At 39.1% G+C, this 21,398-nt stretch overlaps 1 protein-coding gene across 1 annotated transcript in view; it reads left to right on the forward strand.

The window, feature by feature from the left end:
- The window catches only part of LOC144468432 (uncharacterized), a 61,981-nt gene that overhangs the window by 35,080 nt on the left and 5,503 nt on the right, over positions 1-21,398 (forward strand). Inside the window, exons 21-22 of the mRNA XM_078177891.1 lie at positions 389-493; positions 7,052-7,158. Of these exons, the coding sequence (XP_078034017.1) occupies positions 389-493; positions 7,052-7,158 (212 nt within the window). The remainder of the gene's footprint in view (positions 1-388; positions 494-7,051; positions 7,159-21,398) is intronic.

Consider the following 21,398-nt stretch of genomic DNA (forward strand, 5'->3'; position numbering starts at 1 on the left):
GTAAAAAATAATCCAGCAAGTATATTTTTAATGCTCTGAGATTTATCACTCGTGTGTCTAGACTTTTGAAATTTGGGGTGTCCAGGCTTTTAGAAAATGCAATTTCTAGAGGCTGTTCTCAGGAGATTTTGAAGATGACCTAAGTTCATTTTTCAAAAACGTCAATCTATTTTAATATTTACATTCCTATGTTACATATAATTTCATCTTAGCAAAGCATCTAGAACGCAATAATCCTTAGACCATGTCATCAGTTGTTTTAAAATTTATTACAAAACGGTATCCTCAAATGTCTGAATTTTAAAATAAAGTGGACATAGGCCACTTCCAAAATAAACGGCTCATTTGTTCTTGGTGTCGATTGAACTTTTTCATTTTTCTGACGCAGATACGCCGAAGTATTTTCGAAGGCGCCGCCTACGGGGATCAGGAACGCCGTGTTGCTCTGCGAGCCGCATAAAGGATTTCTCTATCTCACCATCAACAACGAGCTGTAAGTAATTTCTTGTTATTTTATCGTCGACAATAGTCTGTACACAGCCTAGTTTATAAATACCTAGTTCTGGAGAGCGTATGTAGTTTTTATGGTGTTTGGAAGGAAAATTTTATTTATTTATTGCTGAAAATTATAAATTATTCTTACTTCTATTATATCCGGATTACATAAGAAGGAATTAATACAAAGAGGAAGATAAAACTTGCTTTTTAGAACTGCTACATATAATATTTACTCTTATTGATAAAGCATTTAAATTGTAGTGATTGGAACGACATCTATGAACAAAAACTACAGAACCTCTGGAAAGTTTAAGTTCAGTATACCATGGCTTTATTCTCATTATAAAATCTAATGTAGTTGATACCTTTCACCAGACCTTGCTCTTTGATTATGACGTTACTTGACATTTTTGAATTTTGATGAGTCTAATTAGGTCAGCAATTGAAGTCGTGATAACAGGCAAGGGACTTTCTTTGACCGCTTCCTTTACAAGCAAGTTTACTTTCCCCATTACTCATGATTACCATATTCGATATAAACGTAGAGTATTTAGTTTTCATTTCAGTAATTTAATTATCGTTATTATAGTTGGCTTCTGTATTGACTTATTAATATTTTATTTATTTATTTATTAACGTGCAAAAAACATTTGGTTTACAATACGGAAAGACTGGTAGGTGTGTAGAACTTCATATTAACAGTGTTTAAAAGAAAGATGGGACAAGAAAAAGTTCGTGGTATTGTGAATATTATACGCAGTTATTATAATACGATTAATTCAACTGTATATGTGACCTGATCGATGCGACGTAACATTTAAGTTTGAAGTATCTTTGGTATACTTGAGCATGTATCATTGCCATTTACTATATTATGGACAAATAGAATATGTATCATGAGACGCCTGTTTTCGAGAGGCAGTAAATTTCAACGACGTAATACGGGAACAAAGTCATAGTTGTAAGTTGATATTGACTGACCTAAACGGAGGGATACTAGACACAAAAATCGGTGCTAAGATCTCTCTAACATAGAGCAGTACGCGATACATGAGCGTACAAGTGTACATTTAATAGATGGTAATTACGGTATTAATATTGATGAAGTTGTTTAGAAAACTCTGTTTACGCAGTCTAGTGGAGTATTGAGATGCAGATATTTATAATATGTCGCACGAATGCAAGATCGATGAAAAAATTTTTGCCAAAGTCACGAATTTCGTTAACAGTAGAAATCGCTGAATTATTGAAAGAATAATTAAAAATAGCGATTGTAGGTTTACGAGACAAGCGAGTGATGAAACATTTAAATAAACGAAGTGATAGATCGTTATTCATACATCAAAGTTCCTGCCTTCGATGATCGGATTGAATCAATGATTAACTGAGATTACATTTCGGGAGTTGGTGAGGATGAGGCAGTTGGAAGGGAAATGTTGTTCTCCGAGAAGAGCGGTGGAATGTAATGAACAGCGGTGTCCATTCCAGGGAGACATCTTTATTGAGACGTCTCTTTTTCCGAGGAGGGGTTAGAGAAAAGATCTTCTCTGGGGGCCACGGTATTATAAAGCGAAAGTGCGTGACCTCCTGGCACTGGTTTCTTCCTTTCCCGATCCACCGACGTTCTCCGATGTCCTCCTCCGGCGTCCTCCGGCGTCTCCGACGTCCTCCGAGGCTGCGTGACGTGATGGATACGCGAAAATGTCATTGGCACGGCCCGGGGGCCAACGCGTGGCATCCACCCTCTGACCATTATGCTAAACCATTGTCCACTATCTGGCTAAGATAGCCGACGGCTTAAGTCGGCCGTCTGCTCGACCCTCGGCCCGTTAAAAAATCATTTTTCCCGACCTTCTCACGACACACTCTTCATCCAAGGGAAATTGAATCGGGAGGAGAGACACCTTTCAACCTTAGGAGTCATTCAAAAGTTAAACCTCTTCGGCACCTCTTTGACCTCAAGATGCACTCTTAGAGTGCATTAACCTCTTGCATCGATATTTCTTTCGCAGCTACGTTGATCAGCACTTTGTTCTTAACTCCTTGCACCTATATCAGATTCGGGATGAAGATTTCATACATGATTTATTAAATACGTGTTATTAATTTTATCTATATTGAAACAGAATTTGATTTTTCAATTATCAAAGTCTAAGAGTGAAACTATATGAAGACGTAGGACAAACAAAATTTGTCTCCTTCTATCAGGAAATTATTAAAGACGAAAAGGTGCTAACTAACACGATTTGTTTAAAATTGAAGTGACGAATTTTTTTTAGACGTTAGATCGATGAGATTGTTGGAGATTGATTAAACAATTTTTTGTTGTATTTCAATTAGTTGAATAATAAAGAATTAAAGAATGTTTTTGCAACATTTTATCTGGCTCCATAACGAAATGCGTTTTTAGATCTTGGTAACTTTATAAAATTTGGAAAGTTGAAAAATATCATTTTCTAATTTCTTATTATCCTAGTCAATTAAAATCTACAAAGATTTTTTTTACTCATTTTCTAATAAGCTAGTTGTTTAACATATTAAAACAATTCAAGTTATTTGGTTAAAAAATTGATGACACATATTATACATATACTTTCCAATTTATATGTTCGCCACTGTAGATACGAAGGAAATCATGTTTCTAACGAAATCTTGCAATTCTTGTTTCTTTTATATTTCCATTTAATTCTCTCAATAAAGATCTCAACATTTCGATAATAGAACAATTAGATTTTGTTTTAACTTGGAATAGAATCATTGTTATTCATCTTTAGACGATTACATACCTAGTATGTATTTAGTAGATTATGTATCATAAGCTGGACTCGTTATTATGAAAAATTTCTTATGGGAAAACAATTCCTGAATGGTGATTTTCTTCTCTCCAGCCTTTTTTCCTGTCTCTGATTTATTTTATGATGCTTATTTCTTCTTCCCTTCTGATTTCATCTTCTTTCTTGTTCAATTTCCTCAACTCTTTTTTATCTAATATGATTTTCTTCTCATTTCTACATTATCCTCCAATTTTCGTTTTGTTTCGTCTCGTATTTTCAACCTCTTCCATTCGTCACTGTTAATTCGTCAAGGTTAACTCAGTAGGTATTAAGCCTACCTTATAAGTTATATTCAATGGATGATGTTACTGCGGTCTATGTACGATCTCGCTGAATTTTATGTTGTAATAATTAGGTAATTCACCAATCCGGTGTATGTAATGCTGAATGTCGTGTGTTGGATGTGCAATTATTCAAGCACCAGGACGTATTTTACATGCGGAGATTGTTACTTAAAATATTAATGTAAATAATATTTCTGTTTTCTCAGGTAGAAGATATTCTACACATTTTATAATTTTTAATTTCTACAGATTTGAACCCCTTGCACTATAACAACGTGCCAGATATATGACGATGTCACGCATAACTTACTAAATATAAATTTTATATATTTCTTCTAAATGGAAATAAAACTTGATGTATCTGTTACCAATATCTAGGAATAATTGTAGTCGAAAACGTGCTATAAACAATAATTCTATCATTCTTTTAGGGGAAATTATTAAGAATGAAACAGTGCTAATAAATGTAGGTACGAAATAAGTCATAGTGCAAACGGTTAATCTTAGTAGAAAAAAAAACACTCGCGATAAAATTTAACAATAATTCTTTTACCCTAGCAATTAATATTGTTTCGAGGATTGTGCACGTTATTTAAAGAATAGATGTACATTTCTTTTACAATAATTAATAGGAGGGTGGCTGGCTATTTTCGCCTCGACGGAAAAATAATTTGATCCTGAAATTAGAATTCATTTAGAGGATTTACGATTTATCGATAGCGGTAATTATGCCCGGCAAAAGCGTGCGATATCCTGTCCCATCAGCTCGCGCCGCGTCGTTCTTTCTGTTCCCCTCGACGATGATTTCTCTGATTCCCTCCCTTTTTCTCCGGGTCTCCTCGATGCATCCACCATTATTCGGGCGTTAGGCAAATACACGAGGAGAGGCGACAAGCTCGTCCGCGCGGTTTTTGCCTCGTGAAAATTCAAATGAGACCGCGCGGCATATTGCGCTGAATCGAAATTAATGTCGCGCAACTAATTATCGGGCCGAGTCATCATCGTCCCGTATCAGCGCCGCCTCGCTCCTCCGCTCCCGTACATCCCCATAACCCCCGCACCCCATGGACCGTCCCGTAGCGACGGATCGCGCCTCTATAAATTCCCAGCCCTCTCGTCTGCCGACCCGTATTCCCGCTAATTTTTATTACCCACCGCGATCACTTTCAATTAAATCGTTTAACGAGCCTCCCACTATTTTCTTTTTTATCTCGCCGGGATCGCTCGGCGTCGTTCAGTAGTCTCCCTTCGAACATTCACGATCGCATAATCGAATCCGCGATTCCCCCAGATTTTTTCGAACGAGTCACGGTTATCTTCGTATTCCATTGTATTGCGGAAAGTCAAAGTGCTTCTTTTCCCCGCAGCGTTTGTAAAACAGCGGAATCGTGGCTTAAAACTTGAAACGTTCTTCAATTTAATCAGAACTAAATATTTCAGTGTCTTTGGGCTCGCTATTTACGAATTCAAATTTCCAATGTTTGAAGAACAAACTTGCGAATGCGGCGGCTATTTTACACGAAAAATTGCTTATTTCTCTAAAAAAAGTTGTGTGAAAGAGTTTTGTTGCGTTGATCGTGAATTGAAATCTATTTTTTGGGAACTTCAAATATTTGAAGAAGTATTTAAATATTTATAAAATTAAATCCGTCAAATAGTTAGTAAATAACAGTTTATGATATAGAAATCATTTATCTATTTATTTATTTCTTTATTTACCATAGTCGTATAGAAGTATAATATACAATACGGTCGGATACGGAAATATTCAAAGTTATTCCTTTAAAACGGAATAACTTTTGTCAAATTGTATCAACCGACTTGAATATTTGTTAAGATGACAGAAGAAATAATTTACTGGACAATGAGTAAAAATTTGTTTTTAAAAAATGCAATAGGTTGGGATGATAACAAAATGTAAAAGTATTTTTTATCCGAGCCCACAAAGAAAATTTAAAATATCATTTGACACTTCCCGGTAACTTATAAACGTGCTGGAATTTTCACTTAAATTAGTTCACGCTGGTATATATTGCAAATAATTGAAGATAGCGGATATTTTTCAGAATTTGCGACAATTATACATTTCGACAAAACGCAGTCTTTAAATTTTTGTATAGGTTCATTGTCAGCTAATAAAGTTGTAGAAACGTAATTTTTAGGTTCTTTATCGTCCCAACCAACTGTAAACAATTTTTTACATGCAATTTGAAAAAAAGTTGTTTCCTGTTTAAAATTAGAGTGTCTAAGTCTTTAATTAGATTGCGAATCTTTATGAAAAATAAATATTTTCTACATCGATTGCGAAACATGAGTCAAGCCTAATTTTCTTTTTTTTGTGATCATTTTAATGACTTGAAATTAATAGTACATCAACAATGTTAGTTTCTTTTAATCGTCGACTGACAAATAATTAATTATTGATTTATTATTGCAATCGGAAGAATATGTTGATATATTTCCGTTAAGAACTGTCTTTATCGTGTTTATTACTTTATTCTATTCTTTTAAATTCCTCTATTTATCCCTAATTGTAACTAACAGTTGAAAACAATTAAATCGTTATTTGCGATTAACTCTTGATAATAACAATTCGTGATCGGTACGCGATTCGTTCGTCGTGGATTAATGCAAGAGTAATGCACGACAAATTCAACAGAACTCTGACTAACTATTTTGCAGGTATCAGTAACAAAATTTTCATGCGCACAATTTTCCATTGTCACATTATTCGCGAATCAAAAATATTATTCACGGTACCTGAAACGAAAAGTTTGTTTTAGAAGATTTAATTGCAATTGCGGCGTTTAGGGTATTGTTGATTACCGCGATTGTTGAAATCGCTGAAATTCAAGGAAAGTTTGGCTGGAGATCTTGAGAAGATCGGATTGGCATTTTGGAGGATATTTTGCGGGATATTTTTCGGGGTCGATGCGACGGGTCAATTTTTCAAAGTGTTATCGATCAAAGGCGGCGCGCGAGATTCCGGGCTGGTGCGCGCGAGCTTCAGGAACCACGCCAGGATCGGGTGAACAATTGAGGGGCAAAAAGCTGGAGCCGGTGCGCGGCAAGAAATTTCTAATTTGCGGTATAATTAAGGGGGACGGGGCAAAAACCATCACGGATTCTACGCCGTTGTCGGAAAATCGTGAATTCCGGCTTGCGAATACGCCCCTGGCTGAACGACCACGCCATGCGCCAGTTCTCTGTGCGCGTTTCATTGTTGCACATTGTTCGGCAAACAATCGACCGAACGATCGCTTCACTGTTTCCAAAGTCGCGGGACAGCACGACGACGGAAAAAGAAACGGGAAACATTGATTACACTTTGTACACGCTTACAAACCCGATTACGCTCTCTCTCTCTCTCCGCACCCGTCGTCCTTTTCGACAGACACTTTTTCCCACGCCGATTGCTTTTTATTTTTCTCGCAGGTACAGTATAGTCACCGCGGAGGAGTGGTCGAAACTGATGCAGTTCTACGACGTCGACTACCCGATCACTATCAGAAAACGTGGCCCGGAGTTCTACACCAATCCCGGTGAGTGTTATTTGCTCCGAGTAATAATTAATTACATACTCCGAGTGCTCGATTAACCCTTCTAGGGTGTTTAGTAAAACTTACGCCAATGGTCGAAAACACTTGCATATCTCTGGTTACTACACTATAGTACTATGTTTTTAAACTTGTTAATTAGACTGCGGATTTTATGCATTTAAAATAGAAACGGGTAAATGACAATTTGGAACAATAAAAGTATCGAAAGAGCTTCTTTGTATCACTTTTAGTTCACGAACCTAGTTAATGAAATCGATGAAGACAATCTTTATTTTACATGAAGATTCGCAGTCTCTTTATTATGCAAAAGGGTGCAATAATTCATATGAAAACAGAACGGAAAGTAAAAATTGATTTACAGAATTGTCAAAATGAGTGAGAGAGATAAAGAAAGTAAGTAAAAAACAGAAATACAGTATATGAAAAATATTTCAATTTTTACAATTTATTTATTTATTTAGTATTACTTATTAAATAGGATAATTACCATTTTGATTACAGAAAATAATATAGATTAATTACTTAGTGGAGTACACAGAGTAAATTGCGTTGGAGGATTTAAATATCGCAGGAGAAAATAATGTTGTCGTTGTAAAAATTACTACATAATTACTGCAACGATTGTATTTGTGGTTTTTGCATATGTGTTTCTTGCATTTTGAACATATTATGTTTGCTTTGTTGTTGATGTTCGATAGGTTTATAAGTTATAAGATTCATTTCATTTTATGAGCTGCATCGGTTAATTTGACTATATTCTTTTACTTTGGATCAATGGTTCTTCGTGGAATATACGTCTTTTGTATAATTTCCTTTGATTTCAAATTTTTTCAACATCATATCAAGCAACGAAACGTAGAATATTATCTAATTAACATCTATCCAAGACTTCTGCGTCGCGTTCTTGACAGCATAACATTTACATATTTACGTTACATATAATTTCCTTTTTTCATCTCCAGACCTCAATAGCCATGTTACCAAAAATTGATTAAACACGAAACCCTTAAATATTTAGATTTTAAAACAAATGGACTCAGGCCACTTTCAAAATAAACGACTCGTTTGGTAGACCATGTATAAAATCTTCACCGCGAGTCTAACATGTAGTTACAAGCGGTTAACACACGACTTGGATTGTATAGATACCAAACACCATAAAAGCGATAATTGGAATCCAACGAGGATAATCTCGATGAAATTTTCAAGCCGTTTTTCGGTTGCGATTTATCGGAAAACGGGATCACGGTGGAGCAGGCATCGGCGAAGAGATTAGGGTGTTCGAAGTTGTATGAAAAGTAAAGTTTCGGGGCGTGGGCGGCGTATTGAAACGATTATAACAGCGGGGCCGGTTATCGGTCGGCGCATGTGCGACGATAGCCGTATCAATTTCCTGGTGGACTCTGCGGGCCGAAGACCGATCGCGCGCAATTAACGGCTTTCTCTTTATTCCATCCTGGGACCGTTCGATCTTATCGGCAATTAATTTTCGTACGATTCCGGGGGGGTCATTATGTAAACGATCGTCCCTAGGCGGATCGTTACCAGCGCTCCCCCATGTGTCTCTCCTTCGTTTTTATCCCCGGTTCTGTGTACGTGCCCGGTCTAATTATCGGTACACAATCCCTAGCACACCGTCGTCGCTGATTTTCCTTCTTTTTTCATCCCGCTGCTTTCGACCGGATCTCTCCGCGCGATGTGTCTAGAATATGGTCGCCGCCTAATCGCGTCGCGCGATTCGCGTCTCATGTACCCGGTGGGGTATTTATTACAGGATCTATTTAGCACCTGTGCACGCCCAGCAGAATCGCCTTCCAACGAACAAACGATTTCTTACATGTAATCTCTTGAATTTTTTTTTTCTATAAACTCACAACAAAGTACCATTTCTTTTTAAATATTATTTTTGTTCATACTATATGTGGTTATTACATAAAATACAGAGATAAGAACAAAATCTTTTATTTGTTAATCCTTTGCGCTCAATACTAATTCTACAGTATTTCCATTTTGTATGATTTTATTCGATACATATGAAATTGATCGTGTATGATTATAGAAGCATTTGGCAATTTATCGAATATAGATTAATTTCAGGACGTGAAAATTCTTTTAAAAGCAGTGTAGCAATTTTTAGCGCCGTTCTAGAGTCGATATTCGAGTGCAGAGGGTTAATACTGGGTTGCTGGTAGGTATATAAGAAGAATCTTCCAAGTGCTAAGATACAAAAATGTCCACTCGATTGTCATAGGAGTAGAAAGATACGTTGATTACAGTGTGAATTCTGTTCCGAGGGATCGGTCTGTATCGTTGCGAATTGGACACCGTGTACGTGCAACCGGGTAGTACTCGAATATCCTTTTTCTAAGTCGCAAAGCTTCATTAGAATCGTGATAAATCGCGACCGGCTCTCTCAATATGTCTGGGGCTTATTTGTGGCTTAATCGAGCCACGAACGTTTCTCGTAAATCGACTGGACTCGAGAGCTCCTTTAGCCGTTCCGCGTCTTGCGTTTCGCTTGACCAGAATATCGGATTAATTAGTCAAGTTTCGAAGAGCTTCGTTTCGAGATCGCGCTCGCAAATAATTTAATTGTTCGCGAACGACGATCGGTGGGGTTAGCAGGACACATTTTTAATTTCATTTCATTCTTTCATTCACGAGGAGGAGAGATGGTGAAACGTAGGGAAATACAAAATAATAATTATGTAACACATGATTTACATAATAATAATTATAAATGTTGGTAAAAATGATTGATCAGTTCTTTCTATTTTTACGTGTACAGAGTTAACCTATACAATTTTGAGGTCCGTATTTTCTGCGATGGTTCATAGAATAAAACAATGCGCGATTCTTTAATCTGTACAGGGATACGGCCCGCATATGTACGTTTAGTTTTCTTCAAATTATAATTATTCTAAGTGTAAAGAAAATGTGAATCAGTTGAAAAACTATTCGCCACAGAATCCCTCGGCAATACCGAAAAAACCTCATCGAATGAAATGAAGCGAATGACAAGTGAAAAAGAAAAAATTAAATAGATTATTCCCTACTGTGAAAATTCATGCTTGGAGAGATTAAATATTGTGATGGTGTATGCACCATCCTCTCCTTGTATGCAAGGAGAACAATTTCGCGTGAATGTGTATGTAAACTGTGTAAACGTCTACCACTACCACTACGATCACGCCGTGTCGTTCTCTCTCCCCTCTTCAAAACCCGAGGAATAATGCCAGAAGACATTAGCCGTCGATTTACATAAATCCCCCTACCACGTTTGTTTCGGATGCCTCTCTCTCCCCGGCGCTCGCAAAGTGTCTCATTATAATTAAGAAGTATCCTGAAAATTAACCGACAGAAAAACCGGCGCGGCATCAGGGGGAGGGAGGGGGGGTCGAGTAGGTGGTGCCGGTCCAAATGGGGTTCTAAAAGTTTCTCACCCCTGGCCCTCGCCAGTGGCCTCTGCTCGTTCCCTCTGACTGCATTCGAGCACGGCGTGCATCTCGATTTACTGCTGCAGTCTGCTCCATGCAATCTGGTCTCAATTCGTCAAATTATTAGCTCGTTGCAAATGAAAATTGGCTGCTTTCGATTATCTAAGTTAAACTTCATTTAACAAACTTAATGCATAACAGTCCGGAAATACAAAAATCTGGTTTTCCTTGAATGATCGCGAAATGCCGACGATTTATATATATGTATATGTTATTATATATACGGGGTGTCCATTTTATGTAGAGCACAAATAATACATTTATTATGCCTGACGTTATAACATAACCTGACATAACCTGACGTTATAAAGAAATGTGTAGGTAAAGAATTATAGGAGAGTTCATGAGACGAATACAAATCACATTTTCTTTTCTGATTATTTTAACACATTAACGACCGGTAGCCTATTAATAGACTTTTCGTCGCCAACTCTTACCGACCGGTAGTCGATTAATAGACTTTTCGCCGCCAACGCTACTGTATCATATCGTTTGGAAAATTGACACACAGACACCCCCGCGTGACAGTCTAAACCAGAACAGAGCCGACGCGAGCCTGTTGAAACGCTAGCAGTCGGTAAAGTGTTAGGTCGAGGTTTTAAATTCATTATCGATTTTTTAAATCTGGTCGTATATTTTCATTAATGCAATATTGTAGCTTAGAAAAGGACGAAACCATCCATGTGTAAAAGCATGTCTTTTAGATGATTTTGAATGCTATAAATCACGTTTAAAAATATCGACAATGATATTAAAAATTAGAGTTAAAATGATCGAGAAAAAAATGTCGTCCTAATTTTATATTCATTCCATGATATCATGCAATTTTTCACTCGTACATTTTCCTTATGTATATGTAGTATGATATAAAGGGAAATACGTACATTGCATCGGAAATTCTTAGTAAATAAAATATAATACAATAATGAAACAACAAATTAATTATAACTGAATTGTAAAATAATTACTCTATAAAATATCGTAAAATATGTCGGCTACGCGCAAAAGCTTTCGATCAAATAGCCCGTATAGTATTGTGTTAATGGATATTTCAATACAATACACATTTTCTGGGCAAAAAATTGCGAGAAAATGGGGCAATGAATTCGTTAAATACAGTTTTACGTTAGCTTTTTTTCGAAATTAGTTTCCTAATGAAAAAGTGACATACGTTCTTAAAAATATGGTAATCTGCAGTTGAAAGATCGATGAAAAAGGAGGCTGAGGAAAAATTTCAAATTTCAATCTTGTCAACGTTGTATCAGTTTGTTTAATGATTTTTGACGAATTGTATATTTCTCGATGGATTCGTGTGAGCAGCGATTTTTTAAACGACAGAACGTGAATCTGCTTCACCCATATCCTTTACAATGGTATTTTCCATAATTGTTAGTTTACAGCCGTAAAATGATGGTTCGATCACTCGTAACACTTTCACCAAGAACAATGTTTATGTTTTGTATCGTCCCGCACCTATTATATCCGAGTTTGAAAGCGTACAAATAAATTATACGAATTTCTTCTCTTCCAATATTTAATGAAAACGATTTTCAATTATACGTATTGTGCAATATCTATGGAATGTGTGCACGTTTTGTCAAGATTACGTATCGGACGCATATTTTCAAACTGTGCATGTACAACGTCATCTGCTGCGAGAAACTAAGCTACAAGAAGGCAAGTTTTAATTATGAAAATTGGCCATATTAATTGCAACAACCTAATATCCTGGCCACTCTGCTGCTGTCCTTCTATTCATTTACAAAATTCATGATATCGCTGTACCTTGTTCTTCTTTGCATTGCAATCGGAGACGCGGAGCCATGAGATCAAGAATTTGTCGAGACCAGACTCGAGATTTCGTTTGAAAAAAGAGCCGCACCGTTTGCAGGTGAATCTGCTATCTGGCTCCGAAGCGGAAGAGAGAAGGACCGGGGAAGAAAGAGGGTTCGAAAAGAAGCGGGTGATAGTGTGTACGATTCAATTCAAGTCCTCGGGCCTGCAGTCCGATCAGATTTACGCGGAGCGGGTGGGGTTGATGCTGGTGGGGCACGCGCGAGCACAAGCCCACTTTGTCGAACGACAGATCCTTGTCGACGGGCTGGCAGGCAAATTGGCTCTCGGGAACGGTAGCACCAGGGGGATCCTGGCGGCGGACCGATGTTCAACGTCCTCCGTTCCTCGAGGAACCAGCGTTTCGAGACTCCCGAGCCCTCTAAACATCCCATTGTCTTGTCCGTCTCTCGGTCGCGGATGGCGCGGCCTTTTTTCTCCGCGACATTTGTCAAGGCTCTGCCTCTCCCGACCGATCTCGGGGATCCTCCATCGGGAGTCATTTGAATTGCAAACGGCCCAGGAGCCGGTCGCCGAATGGCCGGCGTCTTCGGCTCGGGACGTCCAACGGCCGGACCACCGATCGCCCAGATGGAGATGTCGTTTAGGCTTAAAACCGTGATATCTTCCACGAGCTTGGAACGAGTTGTCTGATCTACATCCCGGCTACTTCCCGAACGATTAGGTTCCTCAGTCTAGACAGAAACTTTTTCGACCGAACCAACGGTAGAGCGGGGATTTAAGTGATATCTTCCATGGGCTAGAAGTTATCTACATCTCTTGGGAGCGATGCATCCATATTTTTCATTTTGACTCACACTATACGTGCTAAAGTTCATGTTAATTTTAGCGTTTAAAATGTTTCCTAAAACTGTTGTTTTTTTTAGGTATTTCGATTGAATGGTTTCAAATGAACACATGGTATCTAATTATAATATTAGAGTATCAGTGTATTATTCGGGCGTGTATACATCTGTACCCGTATATTTGAGGATACTGATTGTCATCGCCATCAATAGTTTTTAATTTTTTCAAAGTAAATAATTTCGATAGTCTCATTAACCTATTTTTCGGAAAACATCTTGTTATTTCAATATAGAATTGTTTAACCGGCTTGCTTTCTTTAATAGATAAATTGTTTTTTAGTTTTCGAAAGAAAAAAACATTGGTATCAAAACATTTTTCAAATTTGTCGACGTTTGTACCGAGGATCGGGCTCGCATGACAAAAATATTTTTATCGGAAAAATATTTTTCAAATACAAAAAAGATGCCAGAAATTACCAAACAACAACGAAATTTTGTATCTTTCACAATTTCCAAGATATGAATTCAAACAAGAAGACAGTTTTTGCAAAAATCAGCAGAGACTCGACACTTTGAGAGCTTGCAAGTCTTAAATAATTTCGAACATAGGAAAATGTGTTGAAATAAGAGAATCCGAGGCTGATGTTCGACTTTCAGTTCCGTTCTCCATATTCATTCAACAAGTACAGCTCATAATTTGCCGCATGCAGCGCCAAGGGAGCATCGAGCGGCACACCTGTGGGATTGTCTCGATGCACCTGGTGATCCCGGGAAAAACGGGAAAGATCATTAGCCGCGGATCGTTCTTCGGCTGTCGGCCATTAACCGGGTGCAGTCGAACGAGAAACATTTCCTCCCCCGGTTTTCCAGCGACGCGGCGATCGCAGGGTGGCGTCTGAGGGTGGTATTCAATCGCGTCACCTCCGGTTCTGTCAACCGGGAGGCCCCGAACCGACGAAGAAGCCGAGCGGAGCGGAGCCAAGCGATCAGGGTTGTCGAGTGATTGATACGAGGTTGGACGGTGCCTAATGCGCCTCCGCGAACGACGGAGAAAGAAATGGGAAAGGACGTGCACGAGAAAGGGAGGACGGGACCACCCTTCGAGGCTCTAAGAGCGGAACGATCGTCCGCCGGTGGCTCGTTAGTCAGGGCCGTATCAGTCACCGAAAGCAACCCCCGATTTTTTGTACCAGACCACCCCTTGGTCCACTCTTGTTCCATCTTGGTCCACGAATAGTCCTCGAAGATGGCTAAATTGTCCGTTTGTTCTGGCTACGACCTACGATCTTTGGAATATCGTTAGAGTGGAATTTTGATTCGGTATCGGGCACAAAACGTGCCGGGGGGACAAGGGTTATTTGGACTGCCGCGACAAAAGAAATCACAGAATTAACTATCTAAAATAGGAGACGCCTATGACTGTTGTTTCCACATTTATTTCATGCGCTAAACAAATAGTTTATAATAAATTTAGAACTGAGGAATTAACTTCCACCACAAGAATGGGTTATAATAAGTTCGTTTTTTGCTGTATATACGATAATTAATAATTAGGAATAATATGTCGAGTTTTAGTAAAATATTAATATTATTATATGGACATAATTAATAATATTATTTTCATATTAATGTGAAGGGTCGAGTAAAACAGCTTGGGACAGAACGAGTTAATTATTAACAACGAAAACCCACCTCAAAATGACTGAAATATAAAATGACGTTTAAAATGAATCTGATAGAACATCTATCTTTAACTTATTAACCAGATATGACTTTTTCCGTAATACCATAATGACAACTCTAATGGGTATGACATCTTCCGTCCTGGAAATTTTTAGAAGTAATAGGTGGAACGCATTTTATTTTACGTCGCCCTTAGATATTAACCCTTTGCACTCGAAACCATTTTAACTGTGAATTTAAGATAATTTTTTGGCTTATAGTATTTCCAGCTTGTGTAACAAAGTGCAGTTTGTACATGTTAAAAATTATTTTGGAAAGTGATGGAACAGTTTTAGTGGTGCCTCCGATTCATCACACGAGTGCAAAGGGTTGAAACCTGGTGCGACCATATGATAACGCTTCCAAGTTGCACCAATCACTTTTCAACTCCATTACTACGATTTCTATGTATTAGAGTAAAAGTTTCAGAACATACTAAAGAAAACTGTGCAACAAGTAGCAGGATATATACTTAAAAACTGTGAGATAATTACTTCAGTTTCATTAATTTCTGCATTGGAAATATTTGATTTATATGTTTACTAAATATGTCACGAGATATTTTGTCCAAATAAATTATCAACATGTGGAAAGCGATTCTTTTCATTACCTCAAGCGTGATGATGTAACTTCTCACTGCGAAGAAAGATTTCGATTGTGAAACGAGTCGAACGAAAGTTAATTTCCTGGGTGACAGATTAAGGGCTCTGACCTCGTTTTCAGGACTTGGGAGGACTGTAAGACAATGCCGTGTCGATGAAGACGGTGACGTTAGTCAGGTCTCCGAGTCCGGTGAAGAACCTCAAGCAGGAAATCGAATTAGTCGCGATTCCAGTTGCGAGTCGCGCCGTCGGGTGTCGTTTTTACTCGCGCCTCGGACTCGAAATCGGTTTCCGGGAAGGCAGGCTTTTCGACGCGATTAAAAGCGACCACGGCGTTCCGATTCCGTGAACGCAGCTCGTAAATATCGCTTAGGAAGCGTTCCGCGGCGCTCCTACCACCGCCGCCACAAATCAGGCTAGCTACGGCACTGTCTGTATCGCAAAACCTAGGCGAAACTGTGGACGGAGGAGAAGAGGAGTCCCGTAGAAGCTGCGGCCGAGGGTCCGAGAAACGGAGGAACGGAGGAACGGAGACAGAGACCGGTCTCGAATTAATATTCGGTCGGCGATTTAGATTTAGAACACGAATTTGCTGATTAGTTTGGTGTACGGGTCGCTGCGATGAACGACGGCCCTGCCTCGGCTGGAGATTTAGTCTGCGGGGGTGGTCTTTGTCGGGGGTCAAACGTTTCTGGAGGGACATTTGTTAGCGCTCCCTGCGCTGCGACAAGTGCGCCGGACACGTCTTAATATATGCATTCCCGGACCAATGGACACGACTTTGCGACTTGTTCCCTGGACACCCAGCATTCCGGAATGGATCTCTGTTTGCTCGAGTTTCGACTCCCTCGCTGTCCTCTTGCACGCTGTGTCCGAAGCTCCGTTCGACCCTTCACCTGTTGGAAAAGCGACGTTCGCACGGTTTCACGATTCATATTAACTCTTTAGGGTACGGTGGGATTAAAAATGTCCCACCGTTTTGATATACAGTAATGCATGGAACAATTTTAGACCCACCTCATAATATTGCAATAGTTGCGTTATTGCTGTCTTCATTAGGAACCTATGTGGCACGGTGGGACTATAAGAAATTCAATTGAACTATTCATTTTTTGTGCTTTTATATCATGTGACTCCTCTGTTAATCAAAATAAACCAATTGTGTTTCATTGAAAACGTAACTAAATTCCTGTACCACATGGGTATATTTGTTCTGTGAAATTCAGTGTCTCAAAGAGTTAAGGCAATATATATACTAGTATGAAGTTTTTAATATTATTCGAGAATTTTTTCTATATAAACTATTATACCTTTTGCAGTCAAACTGGTAGAGTTTACTTGTACGTATTTCAAAAACGTTTTTAAAATTTGTAGGATAAAAATATTTAAAATTAATGGCACGTTATACTCTCGAACATAGAGCTTTTAAAAAAGGTCGTTTTACGTTGTTCATGATACCGGCTATTCTGTTTTTTCCAAAATAAAAAACGTGAAAGTTCCCTAATTAGCATGAATTTGGCTATAGCAGGTACTAGAACAAAAAAAAAGTCGACAATAAAACAAATAACGATATTTTGAAATTCGATCATACATTTTTGCACGTTTTCCTAAGCATTTGCGCTGTAAAGACGCGCCACTCGCGTCGAGATACTTTTGTTTCTAAACCGCCAGCGACATATATACCACGCCCATAGGCATTTGTCGCAGAAACAAAAACGACGTGTCCGTCACGTTGACTAACAGTTCATTATTCGAGCTACAGTCAATGTAACGCCTTACCGCATGTTATATTGTAGAGCGCGGCTACCGAAAGTTAAATCGTAGCGCAGTGGTTAAACTTCGGAGATCTAAACAGTAGAAAAGAATACAAATTTTTGGCTAATTCTAGTATGGACTGTAGTCAGAAATATGCTAAAGGTGCAATTAAATTTTTGAGGCAATTAGTTAAGTAGGTTTTGTAGAGAGATGGACGGATAGTCAAACCTCGGGTCGGATTGAACGTGATCGGGTTGGATCGGGATCCGAAAGTTAGCGATACTCGAGTATTCAACCCGAATCCTGTATTGCGTTAAATGCTATGTCCTCCATGTTTCCCTGGCTTGTTATCTCTCACATCGATGCACAGTCGTGCGCTTTCGTTCGGTCTCTTCTTCGCTCTGCAAGCTACGCGTGAACTATTGCACTATTCACTTCGGTCTTGAACTCATCTTTCCTTTAATATCTGCCATGACGTTAAACCTGTTTTATGCATTACGAACTGCTTGGTTGACCCCTTCAGCATACGTTTACCGTACAGCAGCTTCTGCACATCGTTCAATCTTAACACTTTGCCGACCGCAACCGCCACAGAGAACTGTTCGGTTTCCACCGCACTTGAGAAAGCCAAATTACCCTGTCCACCGCGCATTTTTTGGAAAGTAGCACGGACTGAAATTCAGTGTTTGAACTCAAAAAAGTCAGAAAACTAGTCATGTGAGCAATTATATTTCACGACATCAATTTCGTTTAACGATTTCACGTATTATTTGTACAAAACATAAAATTAAAAGTTTATAACAATTATTTTTAATCATGTTTCAAAAAGTATAGCCAACAATGTCGGGAAATTAAGGACATTGAAGATAATTGAGGATAAATAAGACGACTCAAACATGGAAGAGAAAAATGTCACAATGTTAGTGTGACGGTGAAGGCTGGACCTTTTTGAGACCAGGTAGTAAGGTGCAAAAATGTCCGCGAGGGTTGACTATTTTCGCACGTGTCAGACACGTGGGTACATGTAGCGGTCATAAAGTAATGGTCGAGTCAGATTTTATGACTGGTAGAACTTGAGCGTTAACGGTTTTTAGAGATCCCAAAATCCCGAACCTAAAGAACCGTAATAATAGGCAATAAGGAGCCTTCAAAATTAGTTGACTTTATTATATGTTGTGCTCCGCAGCAGCAGTCCGTCAGCAATCGCAAAGAAACTCGAGGCCCAGGTAGTTAACAATGATAGAAAATGAGAAACGCATTGCTAAAGTCAAAATGGGAAATCTCCCCGATCGTTCGGGCCCCGACTTTTTTCTAAATGGGGAGATCTCCCCGATCGGTCGACAAAGTGTTAATAATGTGTTCAATTCCTCGAAGTCCGCGATACATTCTCCAATCGGCAGTCTATCGTCTTCGGTAAAATATGCCCAACTTTCGTCAACGTCTTTCGTCGTGAATTTAACGCCACATGTAGCGCGTTGCACACGTGTCTTCTCCTTACCTTTTTTTCTCGACGTCGACTGTCGATAAATGTGAATTCTTAACACGTTCCATGCCGAGCTATTTTTACTCGATTCTTCACTCTAGTCATTCGTTATTTCACTAAAACTTGCTATATTATCTGTAAATATTAATAATCGTACATAATAATAAAACAAATTCATTACGATCCATTTTTGTGGTGGAATTTGATTTTTTAATTTCAGATTTGTTATAAACTATTTTTTACCCCATTAAATATACATGCAAGCATTTACCATCGGTGGTACACGTGGCACGAAATGCGTTAATGATACGCGCTTTTTTGGGACCGTCGAGTGTCCCGAGTTGTCCCAGTTAATCGTGAAAAATCTCACGTACCACCTGTTTGAGATCGCACAAACCCTAAATAAATTCTTCGCTGGACAATCTAAGATGCTTGAACAGCTCCGCGAAAAAGATCCGGACTGTAGTAGAATAGCGACATTAGTCACGGACAATTAAGAGGACTCATCAGTCCGCGGCGCAGGAGATATCGCCGTAAATTCGGGGCGGAAGTGGACGCGGAAAGTCGAGAGCAGGTCAAGTTTCGAAGGGTCGAATTAGCGACGTCCCGCCGGTTTCTGGACCTGGCCGGTGTCCCACCTCTCTCTCCCTTCGTGTCTTGCTCCTTATCCTGCAGGATATCCCCACTTGCGCTCCGCGCGACGGGGGTTCTTTTCCAGCGGGATTAAATGGAGCGCCTAGATGACCGATGCTCGTCCTCGCGAGGGGACCGCGGGGCGGTTGGAAAACAAGATAAAACGAGGATAAAGCTCACTTAGAACCTGCCTCCCCTCCGACAACGGCCCTGGGGTTGTTCCGCGGCACTGACAGCGACGAGCCTTCGTTAATCCAGAAGCCTAATCGTCCGGATCGCCGGACTCCAGCCGGTGCTCCAGTTTGCTTTTTCCCTCCTGCGAATTTCAGGTTGCTCGGGAAGTATTCTCACGGTTTCCGACAAGTATTTTGCTAACTTTACAAGGGGAAGTAACGTAAAAGTACCTATTATGGAACACCGCTCGATTGTGACCGTTCCTTGAAACAGTATCACAAATGGGTAATACAACAACAAATAGATGGAGCATATGGAAGTGGATATAAAAATTCTATAGATAGTTTTGAACATTGTTCCTTATACATTTACTCGCGCAAATACTGTTATGTAACAGTCAGCTGGAAACAAAAATGTTTAGCCAAATACGGGCGCTTTTAGATTGTTTGTCTAGGAAGCATTACGTCCAGGCGTGTCACAGTGGCGACATCGCTAGCTGTACATTTTTGTACAACAGTTAATAGAAAATAATGGATGACCGTGGATCGTCCATGACGATTAGCATACGATACGATGATCGTCCTTTCTCGAATCGTCACATTATTTAGAAACAGGAATTCATCCAACGATAGCACAAATATTCAACAATAATATTCTTTCTTATATATCTTATCTTTATTATATCTAATATCCTTTCTTAATCAGTTAGCTGACGGTTATACTCATCAGAAATAGCAACTTGATTAAGAAGGATATGCGCTTTGATATTCTTTATTAAGTGGGGTACCATGAACAAACCGTTAAAATAACAATGATATTCCTTAATATTTTTATAACATACGACATCGATTCACGTTATGAACATGTGAATTTACCTAATATTTGCAACTATTCAGTCGGTGCATAATTATCAGGCGTTCTTGAACGCTATTTATTATGAAAAAGGAAGGATAAAAATGCAACAGTAACATTTTTAAACGACTAATCCGAACCGTAGTCACCATCTACTTCAATAAATTATCGAAATCGTCATAAACTTTGTTCGCCTGCCAGTTTTTTATCGACTGATTCGCATGGTAATCTTCAAAGCTAGCGCGCCAAATTTGAAACGGGCAAACCATTCTCTGTGGTACATGATATGATGAATATGAGTATGATTATCGACACGCATTTTTATAACCTAAAAGTAGAAGGATATTTTTACCCATGGATTTATAAAATATTTTAAATTTGTATTAGAATATAGCACGTCAAAGAAACGCCTGATAATTATTCACTAACTCAATATTTTCGGATGCAGCGGTACAAGTGAAAAGACGTCGCGAATGATTTCCGTTTGTTCGTAAACGGAGTAAGGAGCAAGGTAACTGAAAACCGAGGTTCCCGTTTAATTAACTCGTCGATCGAGGATCCATTAGAGGCGGCAGGTCCTTCCGATTTCCTCGAGACACCGGAGTACCGGCTGTGGATCCGGAAAGCCGCGTGTAATGCCCGCTTTTAAGCCCCGATTACACGCGCGACCCGCCCGGATCCGTAAGAGGATTATATTTCGACTTTGTTGTGGCGCTCGAAGACGTTCGTTAGCGAAATCATTGTTGCGACGATCTTCTCCTTCTTCGGCTGGCATCGTTAGCGCTTAAAACTGGAAACCGCGCTCCTTGGATTCGGTAAATTCCTTCTGTGCGCGCGCTCCTCCTCGGCAACTATGGTCCTACTC

The sequence above is a fragment of the Augochlora pura genome, chromosome 4, assembly GCF_028453695.1.
Source record: "Augochlora pura isolate Apur16 chromosome 4, APUR_v2.2.1, whole genome shotgun sequence".
Taxonomy (NCBI): domain Eukaryota; kingdom Metazoa; phylum Arthropoda; class Insecta; order Hymenoptera; family Halictidae; genus Augochlora; species Augochlora pura.